This window comes from Python bivittatus, unplaced genomic scaffold, assembly GCF_059951505.1.
Source record: "Python bivittatus isolate LINGU-HERP-01145 unplaced genomic scaffold, Pbiv_v1 ctg000220_np1212, whole genome shotgun sequence".
NCBI lineage: Eukaryota > Metazoa > Chordata > Lepidosauria > Squamata > Pythonidae > Python > Python bivittatus.
The window spans coordinates 9941920-9967905 of record NW_028277048.1 but is presented as its reverse complement, the minus strand read 5'-3'; the positions used below and the strand labels follow the sequence as shown (position 1 = coordinate 9967905).

Below are 25986 nucleotides of genomic sequence, written 5' to 3'. Positions count from 1 at the left end.
TTAAGATGAGTGGACTTCAACTCCCAGAATTCCCCAGCCAGCCATGCTGGCTGGGGAATTCTAGGAGTTGAAGTCCACTCATCTTAAAGTGGCCAAGTTTGGACAACACTGTCTTAGACAAAGAGCAGGCAGAGTGACAGTAAAGACCAACACTGAGTGAATTCTTAATTCTCTGTTTAAGCCTTACTGCCCTCTTATATCAGTAGCCCAGGAACTGCTGAAAAATCAGTGCCATTAGATTTGGGCGTGCTGGATAAATTATGATGTTCCAATTAAAGATAAACCTGAAACTTTACATAACTGTTTTGCAACCCTATTTTGTTCATAGGTCAACCAAATGATTATAAATTACTATAATTATAGCTGAGGATTTTTATATGGATAAAACTTTTGGATCTAGCTGCGGATAAGAATCAAGATTTTAAGGGGGAAAAAACCACCAGAGATGGAATGTTGTCCATGCAAACATTTGTGAATTTAATGTAACGGACATAGAGAAACAATTAAATCCAAACAAGCAGGAAAATACTTTTATTATCCCCACATGGCACATATTCAGACTATTTTTAATATCTTGATCAATGGTTAAATTAGCTGAGAAATGTTATAGTGATTAAACTGCAGTTTCTTATCATACACCAGTGTAATGCCATTGAGGTTAAAGAAAAAAGATCAAGCTGGAAGGTAATATTTGAACAAGTTACTGTTATTTTGTCAATCAACACAAACAAACAGAGGATTGATTCATATGTGATTATTTTGAGATGCATTTAAAGCCTGTATACATGTTAAGATGAAAGCTTATGCTTCTTGAAGGAAAAAATGAGAGACTCCCATTATAGAAAGTAAGAAAAAGAAGTAAATGAAACTTTGAACATATATGCTGGAAATCACAGTTTGTATTATGCTTTTAGATTGGTTAAATAGAAGGTTGATCATTTATATGTCTTGAATACTAATTGTATTGGGAAAGGAGAAAAATCTGTTAAACTATTGGCTTCTCATTTGAAATAGTAGGACATGGCCACCATCTTGAATCTGTTGATCCTGTTCATTCATGGATGCCCCAATATTTATAAGAAGCTATGCTTTAGGATATTTTATACTTAATTATATGAAAAATTCCCAATTTATGGAGTTTTATGCAGACCTATATTCTGCAAATGTATTCGTTGAGCAAATAATGCTTTCTAAAATGGAATAAATTTTCCAGAAATGTTGGATACCCATTTAAAGATTTAGCCACACCTTTAACAATATAGGAATTTTTAACACTATTAAAACAACGAAATCTAGAAAGACCTCTCAGTTGGATGGGATGCTCACAAAGTGATATAAAAATGAGAACTTGGCATTTATTTTATCTGAGATATCTTTTGAAAAAGGGGACCTACCAACATCATCCTATGAGACTTATATCATGGGTATTATGAAACTGCGAAAGGTCCTTATGAATTGTGTAAGCTATCACTAACATTTTTGTTAAACGAGGCCAAGATTTCAAGAGCCGCTTTATCACAAAGTTTACAGAAGGTAAAAATCAAAGTCATCAAAGTCAGATTTTATTAAAGGATGCCATGCCTCTGACAATATTAGATTACTGGTGGGCATATTGACATTGTAAGCTAATAAAGATGAAATATCTGTTCTGGTTTTATTAGATTCATAAAAAGCCATTGATATAGTATGGTGAAAATAAAGTTTTTGGAACAAGTTATGACAAAAAAATGAATTTCCTGCTGAATGCATTTCTTGGATTACAAATTTTTATTCTAATGCTTCTGCTCTGGTAGTTACTAATGGGATCATTTCATCAGCAATCAAAATGAGATGTAGAATATGATGAGGATTGTCCCCTATTTCCTTTAATGTTTAATTTAACGTTGCAAAAGTTGATAAACTGCAGCGGTCCCTTTTGCAAAGAGATTAGCCCCTGCTGCTGCTTCCTCTTCCTCCTCCTCCTCCATCCCTGTCTTCTTCTCTCTATTTAAATCAGGACTCATTGAAGATACATACTGTATATGTTAGCAGGCCGTTTAGCAGAAATAGGTTTTTCCCCCAGTTGCTTCCTCAGGGAGAGAGGGAAAGTGCTGGGCACAGCAGGAAGCAGATTGGAGTGGTGGCCATGGTGGCTGAGTCAAGGGAAGGAGGCTGGGGAGGCACTGGAATGATGATGGAGGCCTGATGGGGAGGGAGATAAGATGCTGAGAAAATCAAGTGAGTGGGTGAGCATGATAATAAAAATAAAAAAGCTGTTCTGGCTTCATTTAACTCATAAAAGCCATTGATATGATGCAAATAAGCGTAAGCAGTGGTGAAGCATAGCAGTCATGATTCCTTTCTCCCATTCCAGTTCCTGCTCCACTGACTCTTGCTTTGCTGACTGAGCGGTAGGATAAAAACAGCCCTTCAACCGTACCTAAGTCTGGCATCAAGAATGGCATAGGTTTCATATTTAATGGACATTCAGGTTTAATGGACCACCCTTCCCCGCCAAATTGTCTGTTAAATCAAGGTGCTTGAAATAGGAAAGCTGGTGAGAAAAATGTTCAGTAATTGGTTAGGTATGCAGCTACGTTTCTTCTGTTTTTTGTCTAGAAACCAGACATCTAGACAAATTGAAAAATGTCCTGGTAAGTCATGTTCCTGATGAGATCTCTTTGAAGGATGTCAGAAGTTTCATATGTTGCTATTGTGCCTTCAGTCAACTTCAGACTGCCAAAGTGTTTATTTTCAGCTCCTCAGTAAGCACATATTTATTTTCTGTATTCAACTTTGGCAAACAGGAAAAGATGAAAACTGGAATCGTCCATTACTGCCGCTGCCGCCGCCGCCGCCTCTTCCTCCTCCTCCTCCTCCTCCTCCTCCTCCTCCTCCTCCTCTTTTTCTTTCCTTTTACTGAAGTTACTTATATCTTAACAGACTAGAAACCAGGGGACCATGTGGGTGACTTTCAGCCAGTCACTCTCTCTCAGCCCTCGGAAGAAGGCAACAGCAAGCCAGTTGCTGTTTTTAAAATGTTGCAAAAAAACCACATCAACTTGTCCAGGCAATTGCCAGGAGTCAAGACTCGAAGGCAGGAAAAAAAACTATAAGAAGAATGGTACGGTGACTACTTTTTGCATGCTCTGTTACTAAAATTAATTATTTTAATTGCAGTTTATTTTATGTCATAGCATGTGAAGTGTTTGGCTTCTTCTAAGCACAGGGAAGTATTATTTAAGATTTTTTAAAAAGGAAGCTGAAATTGCTTCTTCCAGGACCCTCACAGTCTTTCAACAGAGAAACATTTATTACCAAAACCAAGGTTTTTTAAACTGTTGGTCACAATGTCTGTGGAGGATATGAGCCATTTACTGCGGGGTGGTGGTGGCATAATTTTATATTTAAGCTGATCAGGCTTGCACGGGCAAAGTAGGTATGTTGTCAAAACCTCTTCCAGACTTTGATCTCTACTTTTCTTGTACAGTGAACCCCAAAGAAATCAGCAATTTTATTCATGAGAAGCCACACAAATTCCTTTATCATTGTATGGTACCACAAAATATGAGAAGCTCTGAATTAGGTGGCAGAGACAGATGTCAATGGTAATACCGAATACACCAGAGGTGTTACGATTTTCCTCAATAGATTTTCCAACCTGATGGTTGAAGAAGGACTACCAGATGAAGATGGTCATTTACAGGGTCACTGAGGGTATCCTCAGTGTAGGGTCAGTGAGGGTACCCTCACTGAGGGTATCCTCAGTGTAGCATTTCTTTTAGGCTATAACTTGTTCCACTGAATAGAATATTTAAGGCCCTCGTATCTACCAGCTGGGAAGCAAAACGGGACAATAAACCTGAAGTCTGTAATGGGGTGCACACACAAACACACATGGGTTGTGGTGCATAGGGCCCCACTGGTTCCCACAACCAAGTCTCTGAACTCACTGCCCACAACACTAATATATCTCTCCACAACTCTGGGGAAGAGTGGACTCAATAGTGCTGCCATCAGCCATTTTACTTCAGAGAAATCCCTCACTTCCCTGGTTTACTCCAGAAGAGGCAAATGGTGATCCTTCTTCCTTCACTAGCCCCACCAGAAAGAAAAACATATACTAAAAGTTAGTTCCTTTTCATTAAGTCTTTATTATGGATATCAAGGTCAAAGAGAGCCAGTTTGGTCTATTGGTTGAGGCACCAGGCTAGAAAGCAGGAGACGGGGAGTTTACTCCCGCCTTAGGCACGAAAGCCGGCTGGGTGACTTTGGGCCAGCCTCTCTCTCTCAGCCCACTCACCTCTCAGGATTGTTGTTGTGGGGAAAATAGGAGGAGGAAGGAGTATTAGGTCTGTTCGCCACCTTGAGTTATTTATAAAAATAATAAAGGTGGGATAAAAAGATCTAAAGCAACAACCACAACAACTTGAAGGAACTGACAAACACAAAAGAAGAAAGGAAAAATGGAAGAAAAACATTATTTACTTCTGAAGAGATTGATTTCAGCCAGCTGCATGTCTTGCTACACACACACACACACACACACACACACACACACATATAAAGCAGAATGTACCACAACTCAGTTCAGCTCTGAAGAAAGGCAGCAGACAGGAGATTGTCGCATTTAACAAATGCCTTCAACACTTCAGCATGTACTACAGAAGTGAAAAGCTCAGCTGCTGTTCTGTGCTGACTTTGACACATTCCAACAACAGTTATGAATTAAGAGCTCTTTCTCTCTCCCTACCATGTTTGGAACACCCATACTGTCACAGTATGTTGTTACGAGAAGAAATAACAGCATTAATTAGGAAAAAAAGAAAAAAAGAAAAAGATCCAGCACCAGAAATATCTTTCAAAAGTACATTAATCTGGGATGATACTGGGAGACAGATCTGAAAGCCTGCATGGAAGTTTGATTTAGGAAGAGAAAACCACTTCCTGTGATCTGGAACTCATCCTACAAGGGAGCTACGCCTTTTCACTAGGAACGAGCTGCTTACCTCATATTTCATACTTCTACATAATAGAAAACATGCCAAAGGACAAGAAGAAATAAAACAAATTACAGCAGAACAATAGATTCATACTGGCACATGTGTAAAAATATTACTCCCAGGTTCTTTAATGATTCATACTCACCATTTAATTCAGCCATGAAATTTTAAGCCAATTTTTATAATGAGAAAATTGTGGAGATCTTGGGGCTTTTGAGCTGTTTGCAGAAACACGATGAGATAACTACCAGCCTTCAAAACTTGTTATTGAATTTTTAAACTTGTATGAGGCTGTCCAAAACTAAGAGGGTTGTTGTTAATTCTTTGGGAAGATGCAAACTACAAAATTTCTTCTGCCTTCTGCGGAATCACAAATTCTGATGGCCCGAAGAAACCACCATCTATTAAAAGTCAGAACACTTACACAGAAACATTTAGCTTCAAATTGTCCAAATGAGAAAAAAAATAAAGCTTAATTTTAAATTGTGGAATGGATTGATTGATTGACTGACTGATTATATGCCATCAAGTCATTTTCGACTCCTAGTGACCACATAGATAGATTTTCTCCATGATGATCTATCCCTAACGTGGTAGATAGTGGAATAGTATACCTCATAATAATATTGAAAGCATAAAGGTTTTATCTTTCAGAGTCACAGTCAGAATTCATTTTTTCTTATCACAATGAAATATGTAATATACGGTGTTCATTACCAACTGTGGGGCTTCTTACAGAGTCTTGCACTTATGTGATTGTCAGCAAAAAAGGTGGAAAATTGAAACGAACTTGTCCGGAATACAACAAAGACTTCATGAAACTTCTCATCTTTCTGTTGCAAGCTATGTGTGCTCATTACTCACACTTTCTTTTGAAGCAACCTCAATTCCTCAACAGCTCACCTCTTCTGAAACCAACCACTTACTATTTTTTTCATAGCCTCATGCATCTTGCTGTTCCTCAGGCTGTATATGAAAGGATTGAGCATGGGAGTCACCATTGTGTATAATATTGATGCAATTTTCAACTTAGACCCCGAATAGGTGGAGGATGGACGGATGTAGATGCCTAACAGAGTCCCATAGAACAAAGCAACAGTAGTGAGATGGGAACTGCAGGTGGAAAAGGCCTTGTATTTCCTGAGACCTGATGGTATTTTGAAAACTTTGAATAGAATGAAAAGGTAGGAAAAGAGAATCAGAAAAAGGGGTCCAAGAAGAATTGCGGTGCCTTCACTGACAAGCAGCACTTCAGCAGATGAGGTGTCAGAGCAGGAGAGCTTCAGTAAAGGGTGAAAGTCACAGAAAAAATGGGGGATTTCCCGGGAAGCACAGAAAGTAAAATCAGATACTGAAAGAACATACAAGAGGGAGTGAACATGAGCCAGGAACCAACATGCAGCAGCTAATTCTAGGCAGCATTTATAGCTCATGGTTCTAGTGTAATACAAGGGGTGGCAGATGGCTACATAGCGGTCATATGCCATGGAGGCCAGGAGAAAGTTATCTGTTGCAATGAAGATCACAAAGAAATACACCTGGGTCAGGCAACCACTGTAGGTTGTCCACTGTAGGTTTGTGTGGGACAGCAGATTCTGCAGCATTTTAGGTACAATGGTGGAACTCAATCCAAGATCGGCCAATGACAAGTGACAGAGGAAGAAATACATGGGAACATGGAGGAGGCTGGTGTTGGAGAAGATCAGCAAGATTATCAAGAGGTTTCCTAGGAGACAAAGCAGGTACATACAAAGGAAAACAGGAAAAAGAAGTCCTTGAAACTCTGGAGAGGAAGAAAAACCCAGGAGGATGAATCCTGCAAAGTTGGTTTGGTTCTCCTGTTCTTTTTCCATGAATCATCTGAAAATGTAAATCAGTGCATTATTATTCATGTATTTGGCCTACATTTCACCTAGACACAAAAAAGAGGATGTACATGGAACATGAAGTACTTGAAAAAAATAATTCATGGCATGACAGAAGTTGCTACAGGTGATTTCTATTCTTTAAATCATCTGACACACACACCCCATTTTTTGTATTCCAAAAATGAAATAAAAACAAAACAAAAAAGCCACCCACATCCATATGCCTCATATGCCTGCCTAAATATTTCCAAATTCACTTCAAAGCAAGAGGAATTAGTAAGGCAGAAGATTGATACAGGGCACTTAGTACTCTGTTCCACTTGCTGTACAAGTTGCTTTGTATGATGGTATGGTGGTAAAATGCTCTATTTATGGCTGAGCACATGTTCCTATTAGTTAGGTGGCTAAATAGCTGATGCCATTCAATTACTGAGATGATTAAACAAAAAGAGACTGCAAAGGGGTTCACTGAAGGGATGGGCCTTCACACTTCAAAAGGTACTCAATATCATCAGTTCTAATAATGTTTACCTGGGGGAAAAACATTTCTAATTTTTCTATTCATTGCTGTGGTCTGGGTTAGAGGGAAAGTATTTGTAGTGTGTATGAGCGTTCTTGAAAGTAGGAATCTAATGTGAGCCATGATTAGCGAGGCAGCAGGTTTTATAGCTACAACAGACAGAAAGGAAATTTATTTAAAGAAATGATGATAGCAATAGAGAAACAAAACCTAATACCTTCAGCAACTGCTTCTTATCAGGAAAAGAAAGAGTGAGCAAGCACGCTGCGCACCCATGCCTGGAAACTAAGGGAGAAGGAAGTAAACTCAGATTAGCAAACTTTTAAACAAAGAGCAAGCAGAATGATAGATAAAGTTGACAAAGTACATTCTTAACTTTCTTTTTACGCCCCACTCTCCCTTGTGGCCAACAGGATGTGGAGTGAAAAGCCAGTGTCACTGAACTCACACTTCTCAGAGTGAACCATGAAAGGAATATTGAGTGGTGTCAGTAGGTGTAGAGGGCAGAGGGAATGGCCTTGAAGGACAGGAGGAAGAGCTGCTACCAAGGCAATTGTCAGATAAGCGGGACTTGAGCCTGGGCCAAGAGAATATCCTGAAGAAACATCTCAGACAAGCTCCTCCCTAGTTCACACAAAGATAAAGTGAGGGAGGGGGAAGCACATTCAGATTTGCAAGATTCTGTTACTACAGTGGTTACAATAAATGTAGTCCTGACTTCTATTGCATTGGTTTCTTAGTCTGATCTACTTTGTTGAGCTGACAGTATGGCATTTTCCCCTTAAACAAGATCTACCTCACTGAGCAAACTGATCAGTTTCAAAGCCTCGAATGATATGATTCCATATGTAAAAAAAAAAAAAGATACCTTTTCATTGGGATGATGAGTTAAGACACAGGATGATTTCAGAGTTCCTCTGCCAATATTTTTTTTTTCCCATTCTTCTGCAAAGGGATATGTAATCTGACTGAAATGCCCTATTCTGCAGCACTGGGAACATAGCAAGCTGCCTTCATTCATCCCACTGTTTATACAGACTGCCAGCAGCATGGGGCACAGACACAGGTTTTTTGGAGGGCCAAGGACTGTATCTGGGCATTCAGTACACAAAGTGGTTCTCTTCCACTAAGGAAAAGCCTTTCTCTGGATTCTGTGATTCTTTCCCAGGCTATTTTCCCCCTGTGTCTACACCATGAGTAAAGGGATAACAGTCCCTTTCCAATTCAAAATCTCCTTCTCCAGGCTGCTTTCTCACCAACACCTCCATATATCACACCTGTATGTATTCACCAGTTGGCAAACAGGCAGTTTGGATGGGATAATTTTGAGGGGGAGGGAGTCTGAATAAAGAATATCTTTGTCCTATGCACAGGGATAGAAAAGGTGTGGAAGAGGGAAGTGCAGCGTTTCCTGTAAGTACAGGGAAAGTACAGTCAGAGAAGAGACCATCTTGAATGAAATGCTCAGGCTATACTGTACCTCTGCTGGATCTCCACTGAGAACTGATTCCTTGTCAGAGGAGAGGTTCCTATATACCTTCCCAATTAAGAACAAACACTCGGGTTTCAGAGTGGAGCATTTTTCTTCCCAAGCAGATATACCCAGGCAGTAAAAGAAATCAGGATGGATGGCATAAAGAGGTGGAGGTGATTTATAGACTTGCTCCCAAAAGAAAAGACAATAGTATCTAAAGTGACTCTTTAGGGAACTTGTTAACCAAAGTTAGAAGGAATTCGTTTTGGTGATGTAAGATTGGAATTGGACTGGAATTGGTGATGTAAGATTGCATAGTTGATATCAAGCACAGATTTCTGAGACAAATTTGGCCAAAAGAAAAACATACTTAATATCTCCAGCAGTTTGGTGGAGATCTACTTCATAATGCTTCATGATTTGTTGGGGGGGGGGGTGTTTTTAATCTTGTAAGCCGCCCAGAGTTACTTGTGTGAGATGGCCGGATATATAAATGGTATGTATGTATGTATGTATGTATGTATGTATGTATGTATGTATAAATAAATAAGCACATTACATTAGTTCATGTATTATATTAACGATTTTTTTATTTCTCCTGTGTTGGAGATATTGTTGGGAGAAGGATTCATTCATTCATTCATTCATTCATTCATTCATTCATTCATTCACCCATATGCTGCCTCTATAGAGCTCAGTTTTCCTTTTAATGACAATCACTCTGAACTAATAAATGCAGTTAGGTCCAATCCCAACCCCTCGGTTCATTTTCTTTAGTGCAAATAATGGTACCATAAGTGAAAATTGCTAAATCCTGTGTAAACACCATGAATTATAATTTCAGTGGTGGCTTTCCACGGTACGGCAGAGCATTTAGGAGACATCCACCCCTTCCAATCAAGATAATGCAACAGTCAGATGGGCATTGACGTACTCAGGCACTCCTTGTAGTTTTCCTATCCTTGTAGCTGTTTAATTGCTACTAGTACAACCAGAGGTGATTTTTTTTAAAAAAATTGAGAATTGATTGCTTGAATAGCACCCAAGAAAGTTTTCTACTTAAGCAACAGTCACAGAGATTGAGTCAGATGTAACAATTGTCCATATACAAATGAGTAGGAATATAAAATATATTACATTAATATTAACTCCATAAATACCAGAAGAGATGTGATTGAGAATGGCATATTCCAGAGGAAGATCATAGGAAGCCTGTTGACACATGTATAACTGATTTAATGAAGTCTAACAAGATTCTTCAGGACAAAGCTCTGTGGTCAGAATCTCAGTTTCATTAGTCCAATCTGTGTGTAGTTGGAATTCCAGAACAAGAGGAAGAATTTTCATCTCTTCTTTATGGAAGTGGAAATATTTGTCCCGCCAGAAGATGATCAGCTAGATGTTGAAGAACTCATCTTGTTTCATCTTTTGCTTTTCATTCAGCCAATCAGCCTTTAATTTAAATTAATGAATTTAATTTAATTTTTTTTTAAAGATCATTTTTTTCTGAAGTTTCTTAGATTGACCACAAAGTATGGATTTTTAAAAGTGCAATTTACTGATATCATTAAATAGGCAAAACTCTCTTCATGTTATGGTCTTCCTGGAATATATTAAGGAGTTTTGATTTAACAGGTGTTGGTTGAGCAGACTGGATATAATGGACAAAAGTTTCATCTGGACAGCACCCCAAAATAACTGACTTGTCCATTATTTGGGATACAGTGGTTGCTCCTTCCCCTAAAAAATGTATATGCTTCTCTACCCCCTTTGTGTTTGAGTCTCTCAGTGCACTTATGCAAGTGGTGAAGAAAGCTTGGAGCAAGTTTTGAGAGGGTTCCTGCTTTATCTTCACAAGACCATGGATCAACCTTGTATGGGCAAAGTAGGTGCGTTGTCAAAATTCCTTCCAGGTTTTGCTCCCTGCTTTTCCTGCACAGTGAACCCCAAAGAAATCAGCAATGTTATTCATGGGAAGCGACACAAATTCCTTTATTATTGTAGGTGGACACAGTATGACAAAGTGTGCCTCTGAATTAGGTGGCAGAGATGTATGGCAATGGTAATACCAAATGTATAAGAGGTGTTGTGATTTTGATTAGTAGATTTTCCAACCTTGTTTGTTTTTTATCATATTTATATAGCCACCCATCTCACAGAACATGACTCTGGGCAGCATACAATAAAAACACATCATAAAAACTAACAGTTAAAAAAGAAAAACATTCTACACGGAAGACCACCAACCGGAATTACGAGTGATAGAGTAGCAGAGAGAGTTATTATAGGCAATACAGCCATCTTGCTAATTCATCACTTCCTTGAGATCCCCAACCATGTTTTAAGGGACTTCCAGAAGGATGTCAGAGATGGGGTCAGTCTCACCTTGGGGAAAATGATGTTCCACGGGGTGGGTACCACACCAGAAAAGGCCCATCTCCTGGGTCCTGCCAGATGTAACTCCTTCGCAGACGGGACCTGTAGCATATCCCTTCTGCCAGACCTAATGAGATAGGATGTAATTGGGTGGAGGCGGTCCCACAAATAACCTGGCCCCATGCCATGAAGGACTTTAAAGGTCAAAACCAGCACCTTGAATTGGACCCAGAAGCAAAATGGCAACCAATGCAGCTTGCAGAGCAGAAGTATAATGTGTGCCATTCTAGAGGCACACATAACTGCCCACACCACCACATTTTGTACCAGCTAAAGCTTCTGAATACTCTTCAATGGCAGCCCCATGTAAACCCCGTTGCAATAATCTATCCAGGAGGTGACCAGGTCATGAGTGACCATTAGCAGAACCTCCCTGTCCAGGAATGGGTGCAACTGGCACACAACATGAAGCTGTGCAAAGGCCCTCCTAGCCACGACTGCCACCTCCTCTTCAAGCAGGAGTTATGAGTCTAGGAGGACCCCCAGATTGCACACCGGGTCTGTTTGGGGCAGTGCAACCCCATCCAGTACTAAAGTTGGCATAGTCCCTAAACCAGAGGGCCCCAAAACCCAGAGCCGCTGCCAGGGTTGCGCAGAAGCCTGTTCCCCATCCAGACCCCCACAGTCTCCAGGCACCGGGATAGGACATCAACAGCATTGCTTAATCCACCAGGGGCAGAAAGATATAACTGGGTATCGTCAGTGTACTAGTGATACTGCATCCCTTGGTGGTGGATGACCTCATCCAGAGGCTTCATGAAGATGTTAAAAAGGACAGGAAAGGGTACCTAACCCTGCAGAACCACACAAAGCAGGGGCTTAGGGCAGGATCTCTCCTCTCCAATCACCACCAACTGGTATCAACCCCAGAGAAAGGAGGAGAACCTAGCACAATACAATGCCGCCCACCCCCAATCCCTGGAGCCAGTCCAGAAGGATACCATGGTTGTTGGTGTCAAAGGCCGCTGAGAAGTCAAGCAAAGTAAGGATGAATGCACGATCCCCATCCTGCCCCTGCCAGATGGTTGCAGAAGGACTACCAGATGAAGATGGTCATTTACAGGGTCATCCTCAGTGTAACATTTCTTTTAGGCTATAACTTGTTCCACTGAATAGAATGTTTAGGGGCCTCTTATCTATCATTTGGGAAGCAAAGCAGGACAATAAACTTGAAGTCTGTAATGGGGTGCACACACAAGCACACATGAATTGTGGTGGATTAGTTCCCACTGGCTCCCACAACTGAGTCTCTCAACTCACTCCCCACAAACTTAATATATCTCTCCACAACTCCTGGGAAAAATGAATTTGGTAATGCTCAACATCAGCTATTTTACTTCAGAGAAATCCCCCTCTGCCCTGGTTTACTCCAGAAGAGGCAAATGGTGATCCTTCTTCCTTCATTAGTCCCACCAGAAGGGAAAACATATTCTAATGGCTAGTTCTTTCTCCTACAATGAGCCTCATTGATTCATCAAGTCTGTATTATGCCTATTGAGATGCAAGAATTGAAGAAAAATGACAGGCAGAAAAAGAGGAAGGAGAAGTGAACACGAAGAGGTGGATTTCAGCCAGCTGACCCCCTTAGCCTAGGATGTTTCACAACATACACATTGCAGTGTTCTACAATCCAATTCAACTAATACTGCATCTGGCTCCACTAGTCCCTAAACTGTTATATAATTCCCTGCTCTCTAGCCTGGATAACCATGAGATGGGCCTTCTTTTCTTACTTAGCTTTTAGCTGGCCATGATCTGACAGGAAAAGATAAAATAAAAGGAAACTGGAGCTGCACCTTTCTCTTCTTTAAAGCCCATCTGGGAGGGGAACCTTCCTCTCCTGATTAGTTTGAGTATGAGATGGATTTTCCCAGACTTCCAATGTCTCTGCCCATTTACCTAGATTGATAGGCCTGGATTTCCTTTAACCCTTACTGTGCCTGAACCTCCTGTAATGGAATTTCCCCCCATTCATGACAAAGAGAGCCAGGTTGGTGCAGTGGTTAAAGTTCTGGCCTAGAAACAGGGAGATGGTGAGTTCCAGGCCTGCCATGGACACGAAGGCCAGCTGGGTGGGCCAGTCCCTCTCTCTCAAGACATCCCCCCTCATCAGGTTGCTACGGAGAAAATAGGAGGCAAGAGTACCTCCTAGAACAGCTATATTTAGAACAGCTATATTTATGCATTGTTGTGAGAAGAAATGAAAGCATTTATTAGACACAAAGCAGAAAATGTTGGCATACATCACAAAATGTAGCAAGGCCTCCTGTCAAAGTTGATCAGTCTTTGCCACTGGTAGACAGATCTGAAAGATTGAAAGGGAGTTTAAAAGGTTCAATTTGGGAAACAGGGGATCTGGCAGAGAAGCATTTCCAGGACTTGGTGACCTGGAAATCAGCCTTCGTAAGACCCATATCTTCATGATACACCTTAGCATTTCTCATCCGCATGCAAGAAAAATTTTGCTTGATGGGAGGGTAGAAACATACATATTAGGTGTAAAGCTGTAAATACACTAATCCCAAGCTATAAAATAATTCATGCTTGTTATTTCACTCAGTCACAGACACTGAAAGCCAAACTGTAAAATGTGAACATTCTGGAATTTGGGAAATTTAGAGGTTATACAGGATATACTGAGATTACCAACGTAAGTCTAAAGACTAATGGAATAGTCTTTAGACTAATGTTAAATTTTAGATAGTGGAATAGTATACCTCACAGTAACATTAATAGCATAAAAATGTCGTCTTTCAGAGTCACAATCAGAATTCACTTTTCCACATCAGAATGAAAGACGTAATATATGGTGTGTATAACCAACAGTTGACCTTCTTAGAGAATCTTGCCCTTTTGTGATTTTATAGGGCTTCTATTTTCAGTCTGGAACAACGAACACTACATGAAACTTCTCATCTTTTTTCCAAATGCTATGCTTACCAGTTTTCCAACTGATTTGTAGTTTTTTTTGCAGCAACCTCAGTTTCATTACAGCTCACCTCTTCTGAAACCAACCACTTACTATTTTTTTCATAGCCTCATGCATCTTGCTGTTCCTCAGGCTGTATACAAAAGGATTGAGCATGGGAGTCACCATTGTGTATAATATTGATGCAATTTTCAACTTAGACCCCGAATAGGTGGAGGATGGACGGATATAGATGCCTAACAGAGTCCCATAGAACAAAGCAACAGTAGTGAGATGGGAACTGCAGGTGGAGAAGGCCTTGTATTTCCTGAGACCTGATGGTATTTTGAAAACTTTGAATAGAATGAAAAGGTAGGAAAAGAGAATCAGACAAAGGGGTCCAAGAAGAACTGCAGTGCCTTCACTGACAAGCAACATTTCAACAGATGCGGTGTCAGAGCAGGAGAGCTTCAATAAAGGATGGAGGTCACAGAAGAAATGGGGAATCTCTCGGGAAGCACAAAAAGTAAAATTATACATTGAAAGAGCATACAGTAGAGAGTGGACGTAAGCCAGGAGCCAAGAAGCAACAGCCAAACATAAGCAACATTTGTAGCTCATAATTCTGGTATAATACAAGGGGCGGCAGATGGCTACATACCGGTCATACGCCATGGAGGCCAGGAGAAAGTTCTCTGTTGCACAGAAACTTACAAAGAAATACACCTGGGTCAGGCAACCACTGAAGGATATGAAGTTTGTGTGGGACAGCAGGTTCTGCAGCATTTTAGGTATAATGGTGGAACTCAACCCAAGATCAGCCAATGACAAGTGACAGAGGAAGAAATACATGGGAGCATGGAGGAGGCTGGCATTGGAGAAGATCAGCAAGATTATCAAGAGGTTTCCTAGCAGACAAAGCAGGTACATACAAAGGAAAACAGGAAAAAGAAGTCCTTGAAACTCTGGAGAGGAAGAAAAACCCAGGAGGACGAATCCACCAAAGTTGGTTTGGTTCTCCTGATTCTTTTCCATAAGTCAGCTGAAAATATGGACCAGATGGATAAAAATGCATTTTTATTTACATATCTGGTTTGTATTTCACCTAGACATAAAGGGAAAGACATCTGAATTATTTTGATTTGCATTCCAAAAATGGAGCATGGGGGGCATATTTACTTCAGTGTACTGCTGGCAATGGTCAAGGCCTGCATAAATTTCTTCAAATTCCTTCACAGAACAGAAACTTATAATGAAGAAGATTGATATTGGGCATTTGGTGTTCTATGGCAATTACTCTTAGACTCACTGAAATGGGTCGGTGTTATGATGCTTTATTTATGGCTAGGTATGTGTTGTTGTGAATGAGGTAGCTAAATAGCAAATGCCACTTAATTATTTAGGACAGTTAAAAACAAAACAAAAAGACAGCAAAGAGTTTCATGTGGCTTCTCCAGTATGGAGGAATGACATTTCAAATTGGAAATGATGTTCAAGTTAATCCATTCTAAAGTCATGGATACTCAGGCAAAAAACCTCCTAATTTCTTCTATTCACTCTGGAGGCCTAATTTAGAGATGGCTGGCCATGAAATGAATGAAAAGTGGCAGTGGATAGTGGCCTTCCTGAACCAGGACTTGCCTGACTGAGGAAGCTGATCAATTTCAGAGTGTGCTTATATATATATAAAATTGCTAATTGTGATGATACAGGATGTTGCAAAGGAAATTACTTCATTGTTCCTTGCCAGTAAGACAGTTCCTTCTTCCTGTGAAGTGATAACTACTCAGGCTGAAATGGCCCATTTGATAGCGTTGGGAACATAGCAAGGTCTACTGCCACAGGTCCCTCATTCATCTCATCCATCCTGCAGCAGCACCGGGGCTCTTTGTTGATGACTAAGGATTGGGTTTGGGGAATTCTCTATGCAAAGCAGTTCTCTTCCACTAAGCAACAGCCTTTCTCCGGATTCTGTGATTGTCTCCTGCACTATTTAGCTACTGTAGTACAAACCGAACTCTATCCATAATGGTCCTTTTCCACCTCTTTCTCTGGACTGCTTTCTCACCAACACCTCCATATACCATTCCTGTATATATCACCCAGCTTGCAAAAAGGCAGTTTGGTGAGGATAATTTGAACAAGAATGGCGGATAGAGGAACCATGCAACATCATCATCCTATGTTTCATTCAGATGCAATATACTGAGGTCTCATTGTGTAGAAAGTACTTTGTAAGAGTAGAGTATGTAAATGATCATACTGAGTGCTTTCTACTGAGGCAAAGCATTTATCCATCTTACCCGGTCTTCAATACCCTGACTGGACATGGAGGGGTTGTCTATGTTCTGACAAGCATTTTTCCCAGCACTGTCTGAAGACGGCCAAGGAGTTCCATTGTGACTTTCAGCATCTACACCCTCTTCTCCCTGGCTGAGGATCAGCCCTTCCCTCCTGTGCTATTTAGCCAAGGAGTCTAAATGGAAGAACTTAACCCCCTCCATAACAATATGTTTTCATTGCTAAATCACCTTCTCCCATAACACCTACATATACCACCTCTGTAAGACTATCCCATCTTGCAAAAAGACAGTTTGGATGGAGGTAATTGGAGGGGGGAGAAAGGCTGAACAAGGAATTACTTTGATCCTATGTTTCACTCAAATACAACAGGCTGAGGATGCATTGCGGTAGAAATAGTGTGGGAGGATGAAGTGCAGTTCTGTGCTTTTTCGATGTAGAGAGAGAAAGAGAAAACTCTTGAATAAAAAGTTCACTGTCTTGTGTCCATAAAAAAATCACCAAATGTTATACTGTACCTCTGGCAGAAAGCTTTGATCTCTCCACTGAGGTCCAGTTCTTTTGATGGGGAAGAGATTCTTTATAACTTCTTCAGTTTCAAACAAGGACTCAGGCTTCAGGGGGGAGCATTTTCTTTCTCAAAGCAGATGTGCACATGTGGTAAGGAGGCAGGGATAATTTCTAGATTGTGGCACCCCAAGGAAGAGACACTGGTGCAAAAACAAGACTCTTTGGGGAACTTGTTAACTAAAGCTAGAACATTCAACAGCAATAACAAATTATGAAAGTTGAGTCAAGCACAGATTTCTGAAAAAAACTGTAGTTCATTTTAGGCAGACCTCCAAAAATCTACTTCATAGAGGCATCTGAGACTGGCTCAAGCGGATTATATTAACAGCTCTTTACCACTCCTGTACTGAAGATATTGTCAGGAGTGGGATTCATCTTTTTCCACCTCTGATGGTCCTCATGAACATCTCCTTGTATGCAAGTTCTTCAGAATTCAGTTTTCCATATATTAACTGTGAAAATGCAATCACATCCAAGCCTGGGACTTCAGTTCATTTTTTTTCCCTGGCCATTGCTATGCCATTATTTTGCTTCTAATTATTAGGTAGCTAACAGGCTCCTGTTGAGGGCAGGTCCTTCCAAGAAAAGAGGAGAAATAAATAAAATTAAATGTTTTACTGCATGAAATCTATTAAGTAAGGGTGGCTCCCTTGTTTTTAACTTCCTTTTATTCTCTGTTTTATTTTGTCTTATATATTTTTAATGTATTTTACTGTTTTTAGCTTTGTTGTAAGCCACCCAGAGTCATCTGTGGAGAGATGGGTGGCTATATAAATAGATTAAACAAACAAACAAATAAATAAAATAAACAGACTTCTCTGCAACCTTCATCAGTGCTTACCATTTAATCCTAGCTTCTTTTAGTTTTCTATTGCTTTTCTCATGTCTGAATCATGACTGTAGGCCAGTGTTCTCAACCTTGGCAACTTTAAGATGTGTGGACTTCAACTCCCAGAATTCTCCAGCCAGCCATGTTGGTCTACACATCTTAAAGTTAACAAGGCTGAGAAACACTGCTCTAGCTCTTGGTTGGAGAAGAAGGGAAAGGCTAAGTTTCCTTGTTCCAGTTTTTTCAATACAGGGAGGGCCAAACTGGCTGCTTTATATGCAAGCAGAAATGTCCCACTGCAACTGCTGGACTGGCAAAGAATCAGTCATTTTTTTCCTGAAAAAACAATTGAAGCACCTGGACAGAAGGTAACTGAGATCAGAGCCAGCCCATCAGATATTTCTCCAATTTCTTTGTGATTGGTCAACTTTCTATTATGAGTGCTGGGCCACATAGACAGACAAGCTGAAATTCTGGGAAGAAGAAGCAATTCTAAAGTTTATTCCCTTCCCTTTGTTTTGCTGTTTTCAGGCTGAGCAGGAGGGTCTAGCTCAGGTAAATGGAATTCAATTTCTACAGAGTTCTCTTTAGCAAGATTTATTGAGATGAATGGGAAACAGTTACAAGAATTCCAGCAACTAAAATGTTACCAGTTTAGAATCAATATATCACCATGTACGTTAGGGTAGACACTTTCTGATTTTCTTTCTAATAGCCTTTCTATAATCCAGCAAAGAGGCAGGTTTCTTCACTGATAACAGGGAAGCTTTACATAACCATCACCTGAATCTCCATCCTGCTGAGCCCCTATAACAGAAAGCCCAATCAAAACCTTCTAGCATACTTACCTCCAGGGTAAGGTTTTTTTATTATCAAGCTAGGAAGTGATTGTCCAAGATAAACAACACTTTGGCAATGTTGTTGTTGGAAAAATAAATGATACAGCACATGGTCAATTTTAATCAAAAGGCAACAGAAAAGTTTGCCCATCAGAAAGAATGCCAGGCAAAATTGCTATAGAAATGAAGATTAGCCTGCTATGAAGTTTAGGAGCAGCTGTAAGAGAGGCTGCTGCATAGTCATATCTTCAAAGAATGACTGCAGAAAGATAAAATTATAGCTTGTGGAATGTCTATACTTTTATAATTGTATGTGCCATACGAGAGACTTTATCTTTGAGAAATATGGGAACTGGTGTTAGTATGGTGAAAATTAATATTTATATTGCATTTCAGAGTGTCAGAAGTATAATTGTACAATAAGTACGATTTCTTGAGCCACGATAAAAGGAGTCCAGGGGCAATGAAGTCAAGTGATGTCAGGATCTGTGTACTATGTTAATGCAGATGCTTCACTATCACCCTTTGAATTTTTAAGGACTTCTCACTGGCATACACCGATGGTTTGAAATTACGTATCCTCCCCCTTCCCGACATGCACAAAGGATATGTGTTGTAAATGCATGAAAAAAGGCACCTAATTGGCCCCATCAACTTCACCAGCTGCCACTGATGGTAGAATGACTGGGCATTGCTAAATGCTTGGCAAATGCCATGGATTATAGTATCAGTGGTGGATTTCTAGAATATGACAGGACCTTAGACAAAAACCAGGAGTTCAGGTCAATTTAGCACCTTAGTCAGATGGGCATTGGATAGTCAGGCACTTCCTACAGTTTTCTTATCCTGATAACTGTTTAATTGTTACTGCTAGAACTAGGTGATTATCCTCCATTTTGTTACTAGAGAGTAGCTGATGAATGTTTGGATGGCACCCAAGAAACCTCTACCATTATCCTCTCCCCTCCACCATGCCTAGCAAACCATAATGACATCAAGAGCTCATTGCACAAATGGTATGATGTCACAACATTTGATGCCAGCAGGTAAGCTGCATCATCTGAATGATGATTTCATGATGCATGTGCCTTCATTTCCTCTGGCTATGCCTGTGCCATGGTGATGGTGACAGGGACTGAGACATGCATGATCTCTTCCTTATCCCCTATATCAAAAGATTTCAGGCCATCTCCGGAAGTCTTAACAAATACGATGGGGTTTTGACACATTGCAATTGTTAATTGATAAGGTACTTGGAATCTGTCTCACATCTATTGTATATCTGCATAACCACTTGGCTTTCCCTCCCCCCCCCCCGCATCATCCCACTTGAAATCCCACATCAGTCTTGCCACTCCATTCATCTGATGAAATGAGCTGTAGTTCACGAACGCTTATGTTTTTTCATAAAGCATGTGGATCTGAAAAGGTGCTATACTAGGCAACCCTGTGACCTGTTGGGTCATCCTTTCAGAGAAAGGTAGTGTAGTCTGATGTGACCAGAATGTACATTAAATTTTAGGCTGACAATTTTTTTTTTTTACCTCAGTGCTGGATAGTCCTGTGATCATCTAAGAAGGGTATATATCATAAATATAAAAATAATTGTAGTGGGAAATGAACTTCAATAATAAGTCAATATTTACTTACCTAAATAGATAGAGTGACCATGGGTGGTGGCAGTGGGAGTGACTTCCGACTTCCTGCCAGCTTCCCCATTGACTTTGCTTGTGGGAAGTTGGCAGGGAGTGTCAGAAATCACAATCATGTGACCACAGGGACACTGCAACAGCCACAACTTTGTGAATAAAACTGGTGTGAACACCGTGGAAATTTCAGTTCCACAGGAGTAATGGGTCCTGGATTTTTTATGCATTCTTTAAGTTAGCAGATTTTAAGTATCTTGATTCAAAACCTTTTGCAGTATAATGCACCACTTGGGCTAACTTGAGAGTACAAACAGACAAACAGATAAACACAATGAGAGTTTTAGTAGTATACAGATGTTACTGTCTCTTCTACTCATGATATACATGGAAAATATGTACCAATTCTAAAACAAGCAGTCCAGTTACTTTATTCAACAGGCCATTTGTTTTTTTTCAATATCTTATCAGGAGAGTATGAGATAGCTTTGGGGTCCTCCTCCCCTCTTTAGGCTGGGAATTAGGGTTGGGCCTAAATATGGAACTGTCCAGGGTCCTGCAAGTCTGACCTATTAGGCATCCATCTGCCTTCCATAACTTCTTCCAGGCGCTTCCTTGTGGTCACAACAGGACAGTAAGATCTATCAGCCAGAGAACATCTAGAAATGGTTAACGAAAAAAGGAGGAAACTGAGAACTGCCCTTAGAAATCAGTGGTGAAATTCAAGTGGCTTTATTACTCCCTCCTTTTGCAGAGGAGCCCAATGAGGACGACGCTCATTGGATGTAAATACTGATTAACTTTTCAGGAAGAAAAATTGGAAATACCTGAAGAGAGAATGGAAAGAAATAGAAGACTGAAACTGAGTAGAAGTGCTCAGTGTAACATTTTCTTGTAGTTTAATATTTTCCATCTAGTAGAAACATCCAGTCTGGAAGTCAAATAAGATTTTCAAAACTAGCAATGTTTCTGCCTATTTGGAAGATTTCCTAGATCTGCAAAATTATCGTTATCTCTTTTGGAGAAGGGATGGGGGGCACCATTTCTCTTACCTACACAGAAACATGCTATAAAATCCAGCTTGGCATGAATACATATGAGTCAATCTTTATGCTGGCTGAGGATGATGGAACTTGAAGTCCAATCCATTCAGAAGACACAAGGTTGGGGAAAATTGCAATTTAAACTGCTTGTGCAGACACACATATCATAGGATTTGAAATCTATACATGTAAAGAAAGGAAGACAGAGGAGCTGGTCAGATTTTATGAATACCTTCACCCCTTTATTAATTATGACAGAAACAATAAGATCAACTGATATTACACTTATTGATTTGAATGATATGATTTACTGCTTCTGCTGTTTTTGGAACAACTCTACTGATGTATTGTATGGCTGAAGAAAGGAAATATATTTATTTGTTTGATTTATATCATACATTTCATGCAGGAACTCAAGACAACATGGATAATCTCCACTTTCCTGTTTTTCCCCACAACAACCCTGTGAGGTAAGTTGGGCTGAAAGAGAACGACTGGCCCAAAAATATGAGTTAGAAAAAGGCAGACAATTTTAGATCCAGGGACTTAATTCCAAATATATGGTAATCACATCAAAGATATCCTTCAAATGTTCCTGTGATTTCACCCACAAATCTTTGGCACCAGGAGATGGATCTGAGGGACAGCAAGGAAAGCAAGTGCTATGATTCAGGAAGACAGAAAACTGGCAGAAGAGGAGTTGGTGATTCACTCTGATGAATGTCAGACTCCTGTAACCTAGAACTGAAGCTCGTTACCTAGCATAAATTTCACACTTATGCATAACAGCCATACTAAAAAAAACTTGTTTAAGGGCAAGATAAAAGCAAACAAATTAATCAGCAAAATGGAGCCAACTTGATAAAGTTATAGAGGAACCGCAGGATAGTTCTCTCTCTCTAGAGAGAGGGATTTGTACTCTCTAATTTCCCCAGTAATAAAAATGGACATTTCCAGCCAATTTTTGTAAGAAGAGAGTAATGGAGATTTGGGGACTTTAGAAGTGCTTTGAGGGTCATTTTGGTGTAGTGGTTGAAGGCACCAGACTAGAAAGCAGGACACTGTGAGCTCTAGTCAGGCACAAAGGCAGCTGGGTGACCTTGGGCTGATGACTCTCTCTAGGAAGAAGGCAATAACAAAGTACTTCCAAAAATGTTGCCAAGAAAACCGCAGTCATCAGGAGTCAATAATCACTTGAACACACACACACACACACACCAAGTATTTTAAGCACATTGAGATCCCTAGCTGTAGCTTTTCAAAAGAATCAGTTCCTTAAAAGCAACAATAAATGTAAGTTACTTCATACCTTTCAGCCATAATATTCCCAGTTACGGTCTCTTTCTTTGAGCAAACACAACTTACAAAACTCTGCCTTGTGATGAAAGCGACAGCTCTGGTAGCCTGGAGAGAACCACCAGTGTGAAAAGCCATTACAGAAGCTCTTTCAGGCAATGAGCTATCCAAAAGCCAGAGATGTACTAACTGTTTAATTTTACGACATGGAATAGTGTGGCTTGTAATGCTATTGACAGATCTTCAGGCACCTTTTTATGCTGAGAAACAGCTAATATAAAAAGGGAGCTTGCCTGCACTTTGATATGATTTTACAGACATGAGAATAACAGAAGAGCTGGAATACTCTAAATGCTAAAGAACATGGGGCAACTTTGCATTAACAGCCGTGCTTATTTGTTTGCCTGTGGCTCGGGATGCCGATACTGCTAAAACCAATTCCTTGCCAATCTCTTTATGGCTGCGTGTATCTCACTGTTCCTCAGGCTGTAGATGAAAGGATTGAGCATAGGGGTGACTACTGTGTAGAATATTGATGCCACTCTCAACCTTGAGACAGAATAGGAAGATGATGGGCGGAGGTAGGTGCCTATCACCGTGCCATAGAACAAAGCCACAGTGGTGAGGTGGGCACTGCAAGTAGAGAAGGCTTTGTACTTTTTGGACCTAGATGGAAGCTTCACCACCTTCAGAACAATGAAGATGTAAGAGAAGAGAATGAGTAGGAGAGGCCCAAGGACAATTGCTATACCTTCACTGACAAGAAGCTTATCAACAACGGAGGTGTCAGAACAAGAGATTTTCAATAAAGGGTGGAGGTCACAGAAAAAATGAGGGATTTCTCGGAAAGAACAGAAAGTAAAATCAGATACCAACAGAATGTATAACAAAGAGTGGGAATGAGCCATGAGCCAAGATCCAGCAGCCAACAGAAGGCAGCGCTTGAAGCTCATGACTCTGGCATAATGCAAAGGGCGACAGATGGCTACATAGCGGTCATATGCCATGGAGGCCAGTAGAAAGTTATCTGTTGCAGCAAAACTCACAAAGAAATACATCTGTGTCAGACAACCATTGTAGGATATTGTTTTTGTCTGGGTCAATAAGTTGTATAGCATTTTAGGCACTGCAGCAGAACTAAATCCAAGGTCAGCCAATGACAAGTGACAGAGGAAGAAATACATGGGAGTGTGGAGGAGATTGGTGTTGGAGAAAATCAGCAAGATTATCAAGAGATTTCCTAGCAGACAAAGCAGGTACATACAGAGGAAGATGGGAAAGATAAATCCTTGGGAGTCTGGTGAGGAGGAGAAACCCAGGAGGATGAATCCAGCAAAGTTGGTTTGGTTCTTCTGCTCCTTGTTCATCGTGCAGCTCAGGCATTTAGGACCAAGTTCTTGTCTACTTCTCTACTCTGTATTTCAACTAGACCCAAAGATAATAGACTAGCTTGAGAGGAAGAAATATATTTACAACTGTTAAATACCTTCATTCAAAGTAATTTACCTTGTAGAAGAGATATAGCTTATTTTAATTTGCATTCCAGCAACTGAAAAAAAATAAACACTCACCTCAAATGATCCCAAGGTCTGCATACAACTCTCTTCTTTCACTTTTTCTGAGCGACTGAGGACCTCATTGATACGTTAGGACTTGTTTTGTTTGTTTTCAGATAGATGGGAGAATGTACAATGGCAAATTATTTATATGAGTGTTACCCCATAAAAAGAGAGTCCTCTCCAAATAGGGGAACAGGCATTAAAAGAAACATTCCTGGCAATAGGACTGATCAGTTAAGGATGTTACAGAAAAAGTGATTTCAGAATTCTTTTGCCAATAACACAGTTCCTTCTTCCTATGAAGTGGTAACTATTTAGGCTGAAATGGCTTATTTTGGGGGAATAGAGCAACCTGCTTCTTCTGTGCAGAACATTTATTCCTCTCACCTATTACTGTGTACGCTGACTGGCAGCAGCCAAACACATGCTTTTTAGGCACATTTTTCTCCCTATGTTGAAAGTCAAGGACTGCTTTTGGGGCATACTATATGCCAATTGGGTTCTTTTTCACTGAGCAGTAGCCCTTCTTATTCTGTGATTCTCACCCAGGCTATTTCCTCACTGTGTCCACACTATGAGCAAAGGGATGGCAATCCTTTTCCAATTCAAAATCTCCTTCTCCCGGCTGCTTTCTCACCAACACCTTCACTGTATACCAGCCCTGTATATATCTCCCAGCTTGCCAAAAGGCAGTTTGGATGTGGATAATAGAACCACAACAACGACAGACAGAAGAAGCTTTTAACAGCGTTGTCCTATGTTTCATTCAGATACAACATGCTGAGAGTACACTGAGTTCAAAGAGCGTGAAAGCAAGATGTGCAGAGTTATATGTTGTTATAGATGCAAACACAAAGGAAAGGGGGGAAATGCTGAATAAAGCGCTAAGGAGATATTGTCCTTTGCCCATAAAATATAATTGGACACTATAGCATATCTCTACTGGAACTGGAAGCCTTGATGTCATCACTAAAAATGGATCTCTTTGGTGGGGATGATTCTCATTCTATAATCACTCACCTAAGAACAAAGTCCTTGCAGTGTAGCATTTTCCTTCCTGAAGCAGAGGTGACCAGGCAATGGCATAAATAGGACCCGTGTTGTAATGAGATGATGATAATTCATCCTCATGGTGGTTCCCCAAGGAAAGGAAGTACAAGTTATGAAGACACTCTTCAGGGAACTTGTTTAATCAAAGATAGACTATTCAACAGGAGTACCGAGCAATCTAAGATTGGCTAGGTTGGCTGATACCAAGCATAACTGTTTTTTTTTTAATGAATAATACTTTACTGGGGCAAACAGTATTTCTTGCACTGTGTTGGATCTCCAGAAATCTACTTCCCAGTGGTACATGTCACCAGTTGTAGTGGTGCAGTCTCACATTAGCAAACTCTTATCTCCAGTACATTAGCATTACGGACCAGAGTAGGCCTTGCTTCTTCCCATCTGATAGATGTGAGTTATCAATATCTGTGGCTAGTATTACAAAAAGCCACTTTGGCAAAATTAAATAAATAACAACAACACCCAATGGGTCAAACTGCATAGTAGTTTCACCCAGTTGCAAACACTGAGAACAAACACAGCACTGCAGTGTTAATATTGCCTGTTTTCCACTCAGCTATTTCAGTTTGCATTTCAGAATAACTTGATTTGTAGGGATGAATGTACCATTTTATCCTCTTACCGTAAAAAGCTTTGGTTGATGATTC

General features: G+C 40.2%; 3 protein-coding genes across 3 annotated transcripts; all 3 read right to left on the bottom strand.

Moving 5' to 3' along the window:
- Nucleotides 1–5881: 5881 nt before the first annotated feature.
- LOC103054035 (olfactory receptor 1L4-like) lies at nt 5882–6835 on the bottom strand. Its single transcript, XM_007440204.3, has one exon. The coding sequence runs from the start codon at nt 6833–6835 to the stop codon at nt 5882–5884; it is 954 nt and encodes a 317-aa protein (XP_007440266.3).
- Nucleotides 6836–14275: 7440 nt separating this feature from the next.
- LOC103053800 (olfactory receptor 1L4-like) lies at nt 14276–15223 on the bottom strand. The gene has a single exon (XM_088137856.1). The coding sequence runs from the start codon at nt 15221–15223 to the stop codon at nt 14276–14278; it is 948 nt and encodes a 315-aa protein (XP_087993982.1).
- Nucleotides 15224–23140: 7917 nt separating this feature from the next.
- On the bottom strand, nt 23141–24079 carry LOC103053559 (olfactory receptor 1L4-like). The gene has a single exon (XM_007440202.1). The coding sequence runs from the start codon at nt 24077–24079 to the stop codon at nt 23141–23143; it is 939 nt and encodes a 312-aa protein (XP_007440264.1).
- Nucleotides 24080–25986: the final 1907 nt, after the last annotated feature.

Bases quoted from the DNA above. Each gene is read 5' to 3' on its own strand.
- LOC103053559 (XM_007440202.1), bottom strand. From the start codon at position 24,079: ATGAACAAGGAGCAGAAGAACCAAACCAACTTTGCTGGATTCATCCTC.
- LOC103053800 (XM_088137856.1), bottom strand. From the start codon at position 15,223: ATGGAAAAGAATCAGGAGAACCAAACCAACTTTGGTGGATTCGTCCTC.
- LOC103054035 (XM_007440204.3), bottom strand. From the start codon at position 6,835: ATGGAAAAAGAACAGGAGAACCAAACCAACTTTGCAGGATTCATCCTC.